Raw genomic sequence first — 17,323 nt, forward strand, 5'->3', positions numbered from 1 at the left:
CTTTAGTTTAATGTTAGGATTAAAAACAGGATATAATTTAAAACAACCAACACTTTCTTCGTTTACCAGCTCCAACATGTTTTATTTTGTAGTTTGTAAACACTTATATACTTATTGTGAGGATTAATACCAGAATCCACTGTAGAATATCGACAACTTTCCTTTGCGGATTTTCCTTCGTTTTAAGTTTTTGCACTACACTTGTCGTGTATAAACTAATTCCAAAACGAAAGTCAACTGGTGCAAATCTTATGCTAATAAGATTATTAGCGCTGACAATATAAACACTAGCTGGGTTAATAACATAACATTTTCAGCTAAAAATCACAATAATTTGGTAAATTATATAAATAATACCTTTTAAAGTGAAATAAAACTACCCTACCGGAACAAACAATTAGTAAACGCGATGAGTAGAACGATATAAAGACCTAAATACTGCGTATGTTGTAAGGTTAAATAGGCTAACGTAGAACCATACGTCACGGCTTTGAACGTAATGGTGACAAGAGCATTGTACTTCCGTCTTCTAAACAGTATATATAAATAGCAGAACCACGTGAATGTGCTAAAGACAAGTAAGCTATTTCTTCTAGTATGGCCCGGTGATTAAGGCACTCAACTCGGAATCTGAGAGTGGCGGGTTCGAATCCCCCTCACACCAAAAATGTTCGCCTTTTCAGTCTTGGGGACGTTATAATGTTTCGGTAAATATCACTATTCGTTGGTAAAAGAATTGCCCAAAACGTGGCAGTGAGTGGTGATTATTACCTGCTTCCCTTCTAGTCTTACACTACTAAATAAGGGACTCCAGAGCAGATAGCACCCGTGTAGCTTTGCGCAAAATTTAAAACAAATCGTTTCAGTTTAATTCAAGTATTCATTCTCGTCTAAATGAGATTATAGAATGCATTGTGCTAGACAAGTCCTTTCCACCAGAGAAGGGAGAAATAAGTTCAAATTCTACAAAGTGGAAGATAACGTTCTTCAGAGGAGACTGTTTATGAATTCAACACTGACGTAATGTCAGTCTGAAACTGTTACAAAAATAAACCTCGAAAAATCATCCTACACTATTCTCAACTACAAAGTCACGTGCAATTACGTGATTGATAATATGTCAAGTAATAATTACAACCACTTTCGTTTTGTTCGTTTCTCGCCTCACTCACTACTCGCTGTGTTGGTTCTCGTTTCATATTTTGTTCTAAATTCCAGAACGAACACACTGATAACTTTAACTTTGCGTTAATAAACGTGACTTGAGCATCAAGCTCATAATGTTGTGCAAAATCTTTAAAAAATAAAATGTGTTGCCTGAATTAAGCATAAAAACTTTAGGTTGTTCTTAAATAAGCCAAACTAAGGTACATAATAGCACTGACAATTTTCTGTATTGTCAGCCTTAAATTCCATTACTAACAGGTTTTAAGCTGTCACAACTAGCAAGTTTATGAATTTTTTTAATATTGTTTATATTTGGTGATGAAGGTATATATATTATCGCGCATAAAGGTAGAATGCAGGCCCAGCACGGCCAGGTGGTTAAGGCCCTCGACTCGTAATCTGAGGGTCGCGGGTTCGAAACCCCGTTACACCAAGCATGCTCGCCCTTTCAGCTGAGGGGTCGTTATAATGTGACAGTTAATCCCATTATTCGTGGGAGAAGAGTAGCCCAAGAGTTGGCGGTGTGTGGTGATGACTAGCTGCCTAACCTCTAGTTTTACACTGCTAAATTACGGACGGCTAGCGCAGGTAGCCCTCGAAAAGCTTTGCGCAAAATTCACACCAAACCTACACTGTCTCAGCACAAGCTTCCAGAATATTACGCATAGTGTCTGATACACTTCATCCAGTGAATTCATAGATACGGAGTATTCTGACAGTATTTGCTTCGCTCTCTTTACACTTTCCTTTAACTCTCAGTTTTTGGAACTCCTGATGTTATCTATCACTTCAAAATTAGGGACGCCTAGCGCAGACAGCACTGGAGTAATTGTGTGCGAAAAAAAAATAAACCCATCAACAATAACAAAAACTAACCACTTGCTTTTCCTTTGGTTTGAGGGAATCGTGAGATACTTCGGTGATAAGCAACATTCATAGTCCGTTGTATTATTATTATTATTATTTGTATGGTCTCTTGAGTCCAAGAAAAGTAGGACAAACAGGTGCCTACTTTTTTTTTGTGTATATGTGTTTTGAAGAAGCCCTGAACTACTTTAGTGATTGATTTGAATTTCGCGCAAAGCTACAGGAGAACTATCCGCGCTAACCGTCCTTAATTCAACAGTGTAATATTAGAAGGAAGGCAGCAAGTCATCATCACCCACTGCTAACTCTTGGACTACTCTTTTACCAATGAATAGTGGGATTTACCGTGACATTATGATGACTCCACGGCTGAAAGGGTGAGAATGTTTGGTGTGATAGAGATTCGAATCCGTGACACTCAGATTACGAGTCGAGTGCATTAACGCCCTGGCTATGCCGGGGGTTGGTGATAATAGCATTAATATTCTACTATGTTATTATTGGTGTGTTTCAGGTAAAATAAGTCTAACCCTGGTTTGTTTGTTGTTGTTGTTGTTGTTTTTTTTTGGGGGGGGGGACGTAAGCATTTTAAAGGAGTCGTAAACAACACTTGTTAGTACGCACCAGTGGCAGTATTCTCTTTTTTTTTTATCTATGTGTGTGTGGGTGGAGAGAATAAGATGAACACGCTTTTATTTTGTACAAAAGGACAAGTGACAACGTCTCAATCACTGGTCATACTCGCCCTTTCAGCCAGCGTTGTAAAATTCCAAAATGTGCCTGACACCAGAGAGTCACCAAAAGTTCACCAGAGAAAAAAATACTGCAAACACCGTCTAAGAAAATGGCTCAACATGACCAGGTGGTTAAGGCACTCGACTCGTAATCTGAGGGTCTAGGGTTCAAATTCCCATCACGCTAAACATGCTTGCTTTTTTAGCCGTGGGGGCGTTATAATGTGATAGTCCCGTTATTCGTTGATAAAACAGTAGCCCAAGAGTTAGCGGTGGGTGATAATGATAAGTTGCCTTCTCTCTAGTCATACACTGCTAAATTAGTGATGACTAGCGCAGATAGCCCTCATGTAGCTTTGCACGTAATTCAAAACAAACCGTCTACAAAGTTCAATGTTATTATCATGAATAATTTACCTTCATTGTTAGTAATTTGAAACTCCCCTTCTTCCTAGAAAGTTTTCGAATTATTTTTCAAACTTTCTTTGGTTGTTCATGGTGAGAAATCATACATCCTCCGCGAAAAACAGGAAAAATGCTAATTATTTTGAAAAATGGAATAATTAGGTTACTTTTGCCAGAATTTGTTTGGTGATGTAGGTCATCTCTTTAAATGTTTGTTTGTTTTGGAATTTCGCACAAAGCTACTCGAGGGCTATCTGTGCTAGCCGTCCCTAATTTAGCAGTGTAAGACTAGAGGGAAGGCAGCTAGTCATCACCACCAACCGCCAACTCTTGGGCTACTCTTTTACCAACGAAGAGTGGGATTGACCGTCACATTATACGCCCCCACGGCTGGGAGGGCGCGCATGTTTAGTGCGACGCGGGCGCGAACCCGCGACCCTCGGATTACGAGTCGCACGCCTTACGCGCTTGGCCATGCCAGGCCCATCATCCCTTTAACCACCATAAGTTATCTGGCAACATTGCTTTCAGTCGTGAGTGCGTTATAACGGGTAGCTCAAGAGTTGGCGGTTGGTGTTCTTTACTAGATGCCTTCTCTCTAGTATGTAACTGCTAATTTAAGGTCGATTAACGCAGATAGTTTTCATGCAGCTTTACTCGAAATTAAAAACAATGAAAAGACTGTAGCGAGTGTAGAACTTCTCTTCACTAAATTTATTAAACTCTCTGTGGCTACAGTCACCTACCGGTAGCGAGATATGAGATTATTTATGCAAATATAAAATTAGTACCGTATATTTTATAGGCAACAATGGAACTGTTTCTCAAATTAAGTCTGTATATTTATAACGAACGATAAAAAGTGAAATATTTCTCTTTAAGATAGAAAAATTACGTTCTACGTTCGTGGACAAGGCCAGACAAGGGCCGATCGCGTGTGCAACAACCTGTGGTGAAAAATAGATTTTAATGCGCAGGGTTTATAGAACAAAACCAAGGAAACAATGAACAGCCAAGGAGGGTGATGGAGGTCCAGTGTGTACCTAATCCTCCTGGGTCTATTGACTAAATACCAAACATGAGGAATCGTCAGTGACTACGCCACAACGTAGTGAATTACGTCTATATTTAGCTAAAATTAAAAGTTTAATTTTCCCCGGAAATTACGACAGTAAATCAAACCGTATTAAATAGATTTAAATTATTCATGTGTTTTAATGATTCATAAACGATTTCCAATAAATATAAAAGGTTTTCACGTAAATTTTCCAAAACGTTTCACATGCTTTGTAAGATAATAACAAAAGAACCACGCTCCGCTATTTTATTCATGTGTTTTAATGATTCATAAACGGTTTCCAATAAATATAAAAGGTTTTCAGGTAAATTTTCCAAAACGTTTCACATGCTTTGTAAGATAATAACAAAAGAACCACGCTTCGCTATTTGTCCCTCGCTAGTACAGCGATAAGTGTACGGATTCACAACGCCAAAATCTGGGATTCGATTCCCCTCGGTGAGCTCAGGAGATAGCCCGATGTGGCTTTGCTAAACAAAAACACACACACACACCGCTAATTATTAAATATCGGGTAATTTTTCTGAACGGTCTCTATTCTTGTTTGTTTGTTTTTGTTGTTGTTTTTTTCAATTAGATTTAAAACTAAATCTAAAAGATTTATTTATTTCTATATATTTTCCTCGTCGTTAGTGCCCACTGGTGGCTCTTCAGTTTATTTGCTAACTTAATCTCGCGTGAAAGATACTAATTATGAAACGATAGACTAAAAGAAAGGCAGCCAGTCCATGCTACCCACCGCAAGCTCTTGAACTGCTCTTTATCATCGAGTAAAGAGATTAACCGTCAGATTACAATGCTCTCATGACTAAAAACATAAGCATGGTCGGTGCAAGGATTCGATACCTGCGACTGGAACAGCTCAGAAAGTCTGTTTTGTAGCTTTACCTTTAAAATCAAATTGACTCATGAGTATCATGGAATAAAATAGCCCTCTGTTAGTTCATTTGGTAACCTAGCGATAAAGTAATTGTTTCAAATAGGTAATCTGTGATCTGCCCACCACGGGTATCGAAACCCGGTTTTCAGCGTTATAAGTCTGCAAACATACCGCTGAGCCACTGAGGGGGACAATTAATCGTTTCAAATGGCATAATTCTGTTGCAGTTCATTTAATACGTTACATAGAAACTAATTGTTTTAAATCTAATAAATTCAATACGTATCGTTCATATCGTTCGCCGTTTGCATATTTCTATATAAATCGTCAATTCTTTGATTATTCAACCTAAGCAGGAAAGGATATTAATTTTAAATAAAATACAACTTCGTATATGAACTTATTTTTTAACCCTTCCACAACCATGGGCACAAATACGTCCCGTTCTAGAAAACTGCTATGGAGTTCAGTGACGTATATAGAAATTTGTTTTTCAAGAGAAGTGGAGAGACAAAACGTTTGAAGTGTTCCAAATACTAGGTACTTGGAATACGTGTCACTAAACTTCATTATATAACAATTACCCAAGCACTAACAATATGTTCCCAACTGAGCTGAGAGGTAAAATGTTTTGTTAAAATCTTTAAACTCTCGTATTTTAACGCAACACTGAGAGGAGTATGAAACTGTACTGCCAAGAAAACAGGATATTTCCCAACAAACATTCCAACACTGAGAGGAGTATGAAACTGTACTGCCAAGAAAACAGGATATTTCCCAACAAACATTCCAACACTGAGAGGAGTATGAAACTGTACTGCCAAGAAAACAGGATATTTCCCAACAAACATTCCAACACTGAGAGGAGTATGAAACTGTACTGCCAAGAAAACAGGATATTTCCCAACAAACATTCCAACACTGAGAGGAGTATGAAACTGTACTGTGAAAACAGGATATTTCCCAACAAACATTCCAACACTGCCAAACTGAAAAAAACAGGATATTTCCCAACAAACATTCCAAAGTGTATGAGTTTTAACTTTTAGGTTAGTATTTAAATATTAAAATGTGTATTTTCTTCTTACCTTGTGCTTTTCTACTGTGTATCTATGAGTAAACATAACACTGAGAAACGCGGGGTCTTTATCATGTTAAAATAAATCTCAGTGTTCGTTGGTAAAAGAGTAGCCGGTGGGTGATGATGACTAACTGCCTTCATTCTAGTTTGACTCTGTTAAATTAAGGACGGGTGGCGAGATAACTTTCGTGTAGATCTGCGTGAAACCCAAAAACAAACAATCCTCCAGGTACTCAACATCTAACCGAGATAAAGATAGATCTGCGTCAGAAACCACAAAAGGGGTTGTGTAACAAACATTAGATGTTTGAATATATAATTTTATTTGTTGTTCCTCCAGTGTTTTCTCAGCCCAAACGAGCTTTTGCAACAACAAGTCTAACCGAGATAAAGATATTCTAAGCTTATTTCTCAGTTGATAAGACATATTTCACACTTTCGTACAAATTAAGCATTGAAGGGAGCCTGCAGTTAACTGCTTAAAAGAGGCCTAGAACTTTGTAGCAACGTCCCCCAAAGAATATTTACCATGTATTTGTGTCAAACAGCTTTCCCTTTTTAAATTGGATTTCGGTTAATGAATTTTCTGATATATTAGCCCTTACGATAAACTATAGTTTATAATATGGTATCGTTGTTAATTAGTTATCAGGGAATTAACTGAAAGGCTTGAAAAATCAAATATCAAAATTGTCAATAAAAGCAATAAGGGTAAAAGTAATGAAATATTTTTGTCGAATAAAAGCAATCAAACTCGAAAATGCCATGAACTTAAAGCGCCCTCTAAAAACACGTGGTTGAGCTTGTGTGTCAGGCGAATGGTTAGGACTATCGATAGGTTTACGTATTGTACAGAAGAGTTCTCAGGTAATATTAATAGGCATCGCACTAGATTGTCTTTTTAATTTTCTTTTATCACTCCAGGCTTTTATTTTTAATGAATTGATAATAGCCTTATTAATTATAGGCAGTAAAGTGTATGGTGTTAATATTATGTAGTGTAGTTACTAACTTGGGCCTGAGACAGAGAGAGTGAATTTTGGAGAATTTGGAACTTGTAATATGAACTGTAACACTTAAAAAGTTGCAACTAGTGACGTTAAACTATAGTGTTTAAGTTTAACATTTGAACCTTATTCATTAATATGTCATTCTGCACTTATAGTAACACAATTAAGAATACCACTGAGTTGTTATTAATGATATTTTATGAAGCTTTAAAACATTAAATGGAGGTTGACATTATTTAATAATTTATTGTCGTTATCTGTGCATTAGTTAGTAATTTTGTTATTTTATTTTTTTATAATAAGTTATGATACTAATATCTTTGTCAGATCTGTCTTTCCTTCCTTATATCATAATGTTGTTGTAAAATGTAAAATTGAAATTATAAGCAATGTTAGGACCTATATCCAAACAAGTTCCCTTGAAATTAACTTCAAACAGTTGGTTACCACAAAAAGTGTTATATTTGGATACTAAGTTTTCCTTAAAAATGAGCTTTCTGTTCAATTGTGAATGTATATTTCCACGTCCAACTTTCTACAGTGATTTAAACTCAATAATTTCATATTTATATAGGTATTTTCAGAATTCAATTTGTTATAACAAGTCTACTGAATACTCTTGTATTTACTGTTAGTTCTGTTTCATCTCAATGTCCTGGTCCAACACGGGTAGGTGATTAAGGCAGTCAACTCGTAATCTAAGGGTCATGTGTTTGAATCCCCGTCACAACAAATATGCTCGCCCTTTCAGCCATGGGGGCATTATTATTTGATGGTCAATCCCACTTATCATTGGTAAAAGATTAACCCTGGAGTTGAGAGTGGGTGGTGATGACTAGCTGCCTTCCCTCTAGTCCTTACTCTGCTAAATTATGGACGGCTAACCCAGATAGCCCTCATGCAGTTTTGTGCGAAATTCAAAACACACCAATCCCAACATTCTCTCTTAACAGTGGAAATTTAAAGAATAATGTCCTCTGTACATCACCATTCAGTGGCTAATTTTCATTCAAGTGTCGCTAATCGGTTTATGACATCACAATGTTTAATGTAGTACTTAACTACTAGCAAGTCCATGGACATATAGCTCATGTTTATTGGACTGCTTTAATGGAAGTTTAATACTTTAACTAATGTTTTACATTTTTTCAGTTTAATTACCATTACCGATATAATTCAAGTTTAATTTCTTAAAGTTATGAACAGTAATTAGTAGATCTACTTGTGTGGTCAAATGGAAATCAATACCAAATTTGGAGTCTACTTTTGGAGAATCCCTGTGTAGAATATATTGGTTATTTAAGGGGTTGGGTGAAATGTCTTACTTTTGTGCAAGCCTCAGAGCCAAGACAATTCATTTGGCACCACTTAGTAGTGGGTGAGTCCAGCAGTTTAGGAGAAGGTTTTTTTTAGGAAATCCCCATGTGGTGAAGTAAAACCTATACCTTCAAGCAAATCTCAGGACCAGGATGATTCATTTGGTACCACTTAAAATTCAGTGCAGTGACCAGTTTAAAAATTATTTTAAACACATGCACACACTGGATCTTGTTATGTAGATAATTTAATCATTATAGTGATCTTGTAATAACTGAGAAAAAAATAACAATATTATAATGTGTTAGTTAGTCAGTCTTCTGGTAGCCTTTTAATTCTTTACGTTAGGAGAATGTTTCATGGTATCTTGCACATGTATCTGAGGATCATTGTTAAAGTTGTTTTCATTGGATTCCTCATGGCCAGGTGGTTAAGGCACTTGACTCATAACTTGAGGGTCGCAGGTTTGAATCTCCATCTCGCCAAACATGCTCGCCCTTTTAGCCGTAGGAGCATTATAATGTGAGGGTCAATCCCACTATTCATTGGTAAAAGAGTTAGCAGTGGATGGTGATGACTAGCTACCTTCCCTCTAGCCTTACACTGCTAAAGTAGAGGCGGCTAGTGCAGATAGCCCTCATGTAGTTTTGCGCAAAATTCAAAAACAAAACAAGTCATAGGATTCTAACCTAAAAACTTTTGTAATGTTTTCTTCCCAAACTTCTCACAGAGTTCTTGGTTATTAGATTAAGTGTCTGTTCCAAATATTTTTCTTCACATTTGAAGAACATGTTGCTCTTAGACTTTTTGTTATAATAGTTTTCTTAGGAAAATTTTGTTTCTTTAAGAATGTTTTAATCATATTTATACCACTTCATATTTTGATAATAGAACTATACACAAAATAATGTGTTTATTAATGTTAACATTCCATCTAATGTTGTAATTTTAATGTCTATTTAATATTTTTATTTCAGTTATCAGTGTATTTTTTTTTTTACTTTTCCTTTATGTTCTAAAACTAAGAGCCTTCATTTATGCTTATGGTGGTAATGAAAGGATTGTTTTAAGAGATATTTATTGCAGGGGATGAATAGAGGGTGGGTTTGGTGGTAAGAAGAGCAGGGAGGAGGAGGGAAGAGGCGGAGGAGGAGGGAGAGGTGGAAGAGGCGGGGGACGTGGTGGTGGCCGAGGTGGTGGAAGAGGAGGATTTGATTTTGGTCCACCAGAAGAAGTGAAAGGTTAGTTTTGCACATTTATTTATCACTTCCTTTTTCTAAACAAATGTTTTACTTACAAGTGATAAGTATTTTTTTAAACTTGTGATTGTCACATTGGGGTGGTAAAACTGTAATTTTAAGACTGTTTGTATGAGCCAAAGGGGAAGATTAATAACTAAGGTTACAAGATAAAGTACTTTCATCTGATGTTCTTGTCATTTATAAGTACAGCTACTTTCTGTAACATGTATAGGCTTACAGTATGGTCTGTGTGATGATTTCTCTATTTTGTAAGTGGTCCAAGAGAGAGAGAGATCAAAGAATAATTAAGTTCTGATCCAAACAAGCTACCTTCATATAATAGAACTTATAAAACCAAATTTATAATGATTGGAATACATTTATTCACCAGTTGGATACCCATTCTGTTAGTGATGTTTTTCACTGTAATACCAGTATTAACCTATTACCTATTCCACATATTCTATACACTAACTCTGTAAAATTTTAAAAATGTTTAATGTTCTTTATTTTCATTTTTCTTCCATTATCAGTATGAAAACACCAAACCTTACTAGACTAATTAAAACAGAGAATTCTAAGGGAGAATTTATAGCAATCATGCTATTTCTGAAAGCTGTTTTTTTTAGTCCATATGAATTTCAGTAAATTAAGTACTGTATTAGCCTAATTATAGGGTGATCTTGAATATAAAGTGGTCTCAATTTTCAGAATTTTGGGAAAGAAAAATAATTGGTGTTATAATGACCTTTTTTTTTTAGGTCTGCAAAATCAGTACTATAACTGTACAATCTGTAGGTGGATAAATTGTAAGAATTAGCAATGACATTGAGCAAATATCTGGTATGCATGTGTAAACAAATGCTATCTGGACTTCTAGGAATGCAACAGTCTAGAGTAGGGGGCTTGTGGTCAGCTGCAATTATAGGGCACCTATGAATTTTACAGCCTAATTATTATAATTGATCCAAAACAATATTTATAATGGACTTTATCACTGGTTCTGTGATAAAGAAAGTCATAAATATTGATATTATTTTCTCTGCTACATTTACAGGAAACATGAAATACTTGTGATGCATATTCTACCTAGATAAATACAAACCTATCTAAAGCATCTACTGAATAAAATTAATTTTAATATTTTGTCAGATATTACACCATTTTTATTTGGTATTGCTTTTGTAAGCATTAAGCTTGTTATTGAAATTTCATCTTAAAATTAATATTTGTCATTTTTATGCCATTTATACATAAAATACTCTGGGTATTAGGTAACATAAGTGTGTGCCTCATTTGTAAAAAGCAGAGTTTGAGGCCACTGACATAAAATCATGCTTTGAGGCCACGGGTGCACTATAAGAGTGACTGTCAAATCCCATTATTTGGTTATACGAGCAGACTGAGTTGGCAGTAAGTACAGTTGATTATTTACCTACCTTTTACTTTCTAAGTTCAAAAGTAGGGATGGTTATACACAGGCAATTCTTGTGTATTCTGCATGAAACTTCAGAGGGAATCAAATCATTTAAATAATAACTAAAGGACAATTGTTTTTCAACTTGTCACAGTTACTGTCTTACTCAAAGTGGATTTGTGCAATCTGGTAATAATATAGATGTTAGGCATAAAACTAAATTACTGTATATATGTCACTTGCTTTTCTTGATATTTTAATAATTAGTTTGTTATAAGTTTTGTATTAAAACAACTCTTCATATTTACTTGTTTCTCTGTTACAAATTGCTGCGATGAATTGAACACCCACGGAAAACCTAATTTAGTTTTATTACCTTGCTAGCATTTTTTTTAACTACACACAAATAACATTTCCGATAAATTTTCAGGCAGTAACTTGTGATAGCACAAACATAGAGCTGACTTCAGTTTTAAAATGATGCAGGTGAAGAGAAAACGTACGATAAGACAGGATTTTACCTTAAAATTAGCATATCTTATCTGTGTGTGACCATGTTTTCAGTGCTTAAACTTTTGTAAGTTTACGAACATTTAGGTAAAAAAAATAATTTTGTTAAAAAGCATCTTTCCAAAACTTCAACTTATTCTGCCAAATAGTCAAGTTTGTGCTTCCAACCTGTTCATTCTGCATCTCAAACAGTTCAAAAGCACGGCAGTCAAATCCATAACCATATTTAATACTAGAATTAATTCTCCACTTCTTGTTACCCAAGAGAAAACTTGTATGAACATTTTTAAATGTATTTTAGTTGTCCAGATTCGTAAGAAGAGTAATATTTTCCTAACTTTTCTTTGTACTCTTTTCAGCACATATATTTTCCTACAGAAATGAAACCAAAACTGTGCACACAATACTTTATACAAGGCCTCACCTTTTTGTTGTTTTTGGTGAAAAAAAACTACAATAATCTCCTGATTTTGAAATGAAAAAATTCTTATATTTTCCAGTGTCTGATCATCTCATGTTCTTATATCAAGATGTCATACCATTGTTCAGGAATGCATTACTTGATTTATTTCATGTTTTATCATCAGAGAGTTGGATGTGTGTGTTAAAGACGTCATGTAACTGATAAGTTAGATAAGTACCAAAACTGTCATTATTTTAGTCTAGTAATTAGATAGCATTGGTTTCTTTCTTTCCCTTTTTACAGTAAGTCCAGAAATGAACAAATTTATCTTTGTATTCATTTTAAATTAAATGTAGATCATTAGGACTCTTAAATTTTTAAAGAAAATTTGTTTCTAAACAATTGAAATAATGGTAAATGTTTTATAATACTAAGTAAATTGGCAATTACTCATCCCAGCCATTCTCATTTGAAACTGCTATCTCAAAAAAACTGTTTCTCTAACCTTTTCATACCTGGAAGAGGTGTCACTAATGTCTGCTTTCTTTTTTTATTTCTCACAATGGAACTGGAGATCTTGGAAAAAAAGAAAATTTATCATAGTATCTCAATTCTTTAAAGACTAATGATGGTTAACTGACAATATATTTTAATTGGTCAAATGGTTATACTTGAATGAATAATCAAATTGCTTTAAAACTTCTGTTACCAAAAGTTATTGATGTATTTATTTTTGTTACTCCTAGAGTTTGGATATTTTTCTCATCCATGTCAAGATGACCTTGTTTGTAAAGCAGTTTTAGATGACATCCCATATTTCAATGCACCTATTTATCTTGAAAACAAACAGCAGATTGGAAAAGTTGACGAAATATTTGGTTCAATAAAAGATTATGTATCTTTTTAATCGTTGGTCCCTCTTTTTGATTTACTTGATTAATTATTTTATTGTGTGATCTGTTTGTTAATAAATGCTTTGGTTTTTTATCTTTAATCAAAGTTTTAAATGTATATTTTATTGATGTCATACATCATTAATTAAACTTTCACTAATTTATTCAACTGTAATGAAATATGGTACTTTAATTGACTTGTGTGGTATTGATATATATACACTGAATAAAAAGTCTTAATCTATTAGAAAAAAATAACTTTTATTCAATAAATGAAGTGCTAAATTTTGGAAATTTTCATTGAATTTATTATTCTACCAGTTGGAGACATGTAAATTTGTGAAAAAATGAAAGGTTATCTTAGGACATGAAAAGTTGCTTCCTGTCTACGTAATTGTAAAAACATGCCCATAAAAACTGCAAAATACAAAATGTGAAACCAAACATTTATATGTATTTCTGCATGGACCCAATAAACCTTCTTGCCAAATTTGATGAAAATCCATCTAGAGGAGGTAAAGTAGTGGTAAAAATGTCCATAAAAGACCACAATATCCAAGAGTGAAAATTTATATGTATCTCCCCATGGACTCAGTGAACCTCCACACCAAATTTTATGAAGAAGATCCATCCTCCCCTGTGAAGTAGTTACATGGACATACAACAGACAGTACTATTATATAGATAAGTAATTACATGGACATACAACAGACAGTACTATTATATAGATAAGTAGTTATGTGAACATACAACAGACAGTACTATTATATAGATAAGTAGTTATGTGGACATACAACAGACAGTACTATTATATAGATAAGTAGTTATGTGGACATACAACAGACAGTACTATTATATAGATAAGTAGTTATGTGGACATACAACAGACAGTACTATTATATAGATAAGTAGTTATGTGGACATACAACAGACAGTACCATTATATAGATAAGTAGTTATGTGGACATACAACAGACAGTACTATTATATAGATATAGTTATGTGGACATACAACAGACAGTACTATTATATAGATAAGTAGTTATGTGGACATACAACAGACTAGTATTATATGTATATAGATAAGTAGTTACAGGAACATACAACTGACAGTACTGTTGTATTTATATACATAAAATGTTACTTGAATGTACAACAGACTACTATTACATTTATATAGATATTGTGTATTTTGAAACTTCAAACATTGTTAATGATTGTTGTTGCATGTGACTGACTCAAGGAATGTTTTGAAGACACTATCATGATGCATTTTTTTCGTCCTATGTTACACCACCTCATAATGATAAGAGCTTGAAATATTGTCAACATTTTAAAGTATTTTGGCAATTTTTCTTTCAACTATCTAATGGAAGACTCTTCCATTGGATTGAATGTGCAATTGGATACTAGCTCTGAATTAGTGACTTGGTTCTAATGTGAAGTGGATTTGTTTCTATTTCTGCATGAGGATTTGGATGGGTTCATCACAACACTTGTGGATTGTATTGAGTATTTAGATCATACTGTTTTCTCATTTAAAATTGCTTATGAAAATGTGCAACTCATCTTCATCCTACGTAGTGTTTTAAATGATGGGTATTTGTTCTTTGGAAGGAGTGTTGGCTTCTTTCAACTTTTTATGGTTGCACTTATCTTTACTTTGCTCAGTGTTGTTATTGTATTAGTTCTTAGTGTCCCCAGACTCTTCAGTGGTTCATCATCTTTTGGTTTAGCTCTGGTTTCTGCAAAGTTTTAAGAGTGGTAAATGTTCCATCTCATTCTCTCATCTAAAGATTTTCATCAATGAATTATTACTTTGAATTTAAAGTGGAAGGACTATTTCTCTTTGTTACATGCCTCTAATCTGTAGAGAAGCCATGACTTCACTTAGTTTTGAGTTCTATGTTTTCAATAGCTTGTCTGTATTTTTGTCCAAGTCATTTTCTTCTACCTTTTTCCTTGTGAAGTTTGCACATGATGCACCTGTTTTATCCTCCATTGTGCCCTCTTTGTAACTTCATTGATCATGTCTGTACTTAGTATTCAAAGCTGGAGCTTGAACCCCTTACACTATATTCACATGCTTTTGCTTGCAGAACTATCTTATTACAGTTATCCTTTAGTATACAGTGTTTATCAACATTTATCTATTATTTTTACTGGTGTTTTCTTAAAGTAATTAGCAATGTCTGCTTTTAAAACAGTGCATTGTTTTTCCTTCACTCTTTATTAGTACATTTCAGTTAAACTCACAGAAGACATCAAAGCAAGTTCTTTTTCCAAAAATCAAAAAGTAAGTATTAAAGTACCTATTTTGCTGTTGAAATATATAACACACTCCGTCAAGCCTTTATTTCTAAAATGGACAAGGTTTTTCAGAGGTATGTTGAACTGAGAGCTAGACAAATGCATAATACTGTTAACAAATTCACTTGGGACTTGGTGGGAAAAAAACACTAGAAATGGCCACTTTTGTTGGTAGCAATGAAAAGCAGTGAAGTCAGAAATGGGAGAATTCAGTAAAAGGTTTGATTTTCCAGGAAAAATCTTTCCGTAATATGCAATAAACTTATGAACTATGTTTCACAGTATTTTACAAATTTGAGTCATGGAACTACAGAAAAGTATATAAAATTGTCAAGTAACTGACCAAATTTGGCTAATTTACAAGTAAACTCAAGGGTATCATATCCATTAAGTTACAAAAAATAACAGTGGAGAATGTATTTTAAAATACCATTTCTAATCCTGGATTACAATGAAATTAAAATGTGTATTAGGAATGTCATCTTTAACCCTAGTGTACAGTGAGATTAACCCTTAAATGGCAGCCATCATCAATTGATACTGCTATCTACAACATTCCAGTTGTTTAAGGTTTAAAGCAGATATCCAGAATGCCATATCTAACCATAGTGTACAGTAAGAATACATCATTTATTTAGAATGTCATCTCTTAATCCTGGTTTATAGTGCATTAAAATAAATATATTTGTATGGAATCAAATAAGATATAGAAGTAAATATCTGGAACTATAAAAGATTGGTACATTTTGTGTGATGAGGACTGCTTGCCATTTTTAGTGGTTTTCAGGTTTTTAACTATAGCATTACACAAAAGATGAAAGCTTAAGCAATGTGATACGAGAAGATTATTTGTTGGTAGATAAAGGTTTTTTGCTCTCATACCTAACCATCTTTCTGTAGTATTCTTGTTCAAATGATATTTTTGTGTAAAAGTTGACTGCAGTTTGTGTCCTTTACAATGTTACAGGTTTACATTGACCCTGCCCGGCTGCTCCCTCTGCAGAGGTTTCTCCCTAAACCACCTGGAGCACCAAACAAAGTTCAGAAGAGAGGAGGAGGAGGAGAGGTGGAGGTAACATTTGAAAATAGTGTTCATTAGAAAGCTTGAGTTTTGTGCTACATCATTACATTTTTTTTTAGTTCATAGCAGCATAATGTGACAAGTTGCATTTTAAAAACATTGTTTATTTTGCATAATATTCATCTATAAACATTTTTCAAAGTGTTTCTAGGTTAATTAGGACACGAGTTTCTTGTTTATTATGCTACTGAACTAATGACTGTAGAATGAATACTATCCTGTCCCTGAATAACTTAAAATGATATTGATTCCACATCTCCTTATCATTTACATAATTTTTTACATAATATCATTACCATACTAAGTATAATTTTATTTCTTCCTTGAAGGTGGTAGAGGAGGACGTGGAGGATTTGGTGGGAGAGGGGGTTTTGGTGACCGTAGAGGACGGGGAGGTCGTGGAGATAGAGGTGGTGGAAGAGGACGAGGGGGATTTGGAGATCGTGGAGGACGAGGGGGATTTGGAGATCGGGGAGGACGAGGGGGATTTGGAGATCGTGGAGAACGAGGGGGATTTGGAGATCGTGGGGGGAGAGGAGGACATGGGGGGTTTGGTGGTGGTAATAACACTGGATTTAACCAAAGAAAATCTTTTTGAGACTGATGTATATGAATTTACATTTTATTATTTCTTTTACTTTGTACAAATGTTTTAGTAAAAATTAAAATGTCTGTTGGTTACTAGAATGTTTTTTTGATATGAAAAAGCAATTGCAACCAGGTAATAGATGTAACTTCATTTTTTGTGTTAAATCCATACACAGGCTTGGCTATTTTGACTGAACATGTAATCATGAAACATATATATACATACATGTTTTTACATGGAACACCATGATTATCCAAGCCTTGCATAGCCAGGTGGTTAGGGTGCTCAACTTGTAATCTGAGAGTTGCAGGTTTGAAACTCTGCAACACCAAACATGCTC

At 34.4% G+C, this 17,323-nt stretch overlaps 1 protein-coding gene across 1 annotated transcript; it reads left to right on the top strand.

Moving 5' to 3' along the window:
- Positions 1 to 8,891: 8,891 nt before the first annotated feature.
- Positions 8,892 to 17,077, top strand: LOC143235734 (putative H/ACA ribonucleoprotein complex subunit 1-like protein). Its single transcript, XM_076473941.1, has 6 exons — positions 8,892 to 8,901; positions 9,637 to 9,780; positions 12,857 to 13,005; positions 15,240 to 15,299; positions 16,281 to 16,403; positions 16,711 to 17,077. Exons 1-6 carry the CDS (start codon positions 8,892 to 8,894, stop codon positions 16,990 to 16,992), a joined length of 768 nt encoding a protein of 255 aa, XP_076330056.1. The 3' UTR covers positions 16,993 to 17,077.
- The last annotated feature ends 246 nt before the right edge of the window (positions 17,078 to 17,323 follow it).

Source organism: Tachypleus tridentatus, chromosome 12 (genome assembly GCF_004210375.1).
Source record: "Tachypleus tridentatus isolate NWPU-2018 chromosome 12, ASM421037v1, whole genome shotgun sequence".
Classification (NCBI taxonomy): Eukaryota; Metazoa; Arthropoda; class Merostomata; order Xiphosura; family Limulidae; genus Tachypleus; species Tachypleus tridentatus.

Coding starts and splice junctions, on each gene's coding strand:
- LOC143235734 (XM_076473941.1), top strand. Junction 9,781..12,856: donor TCCACCAGAAGAAGTGAAAG/GTTAGTTTTGCA, acceptor TGTTACTCCTAG/AGTTTGGATATTTTTCTCAT. Junction 13,006..15,239: donor TTGGTTCAATAAAAGATTAT/GTATCTTTTTAA, acceptor ACTCTTTATTAG/TACATTTCAGTTAAACTCAC.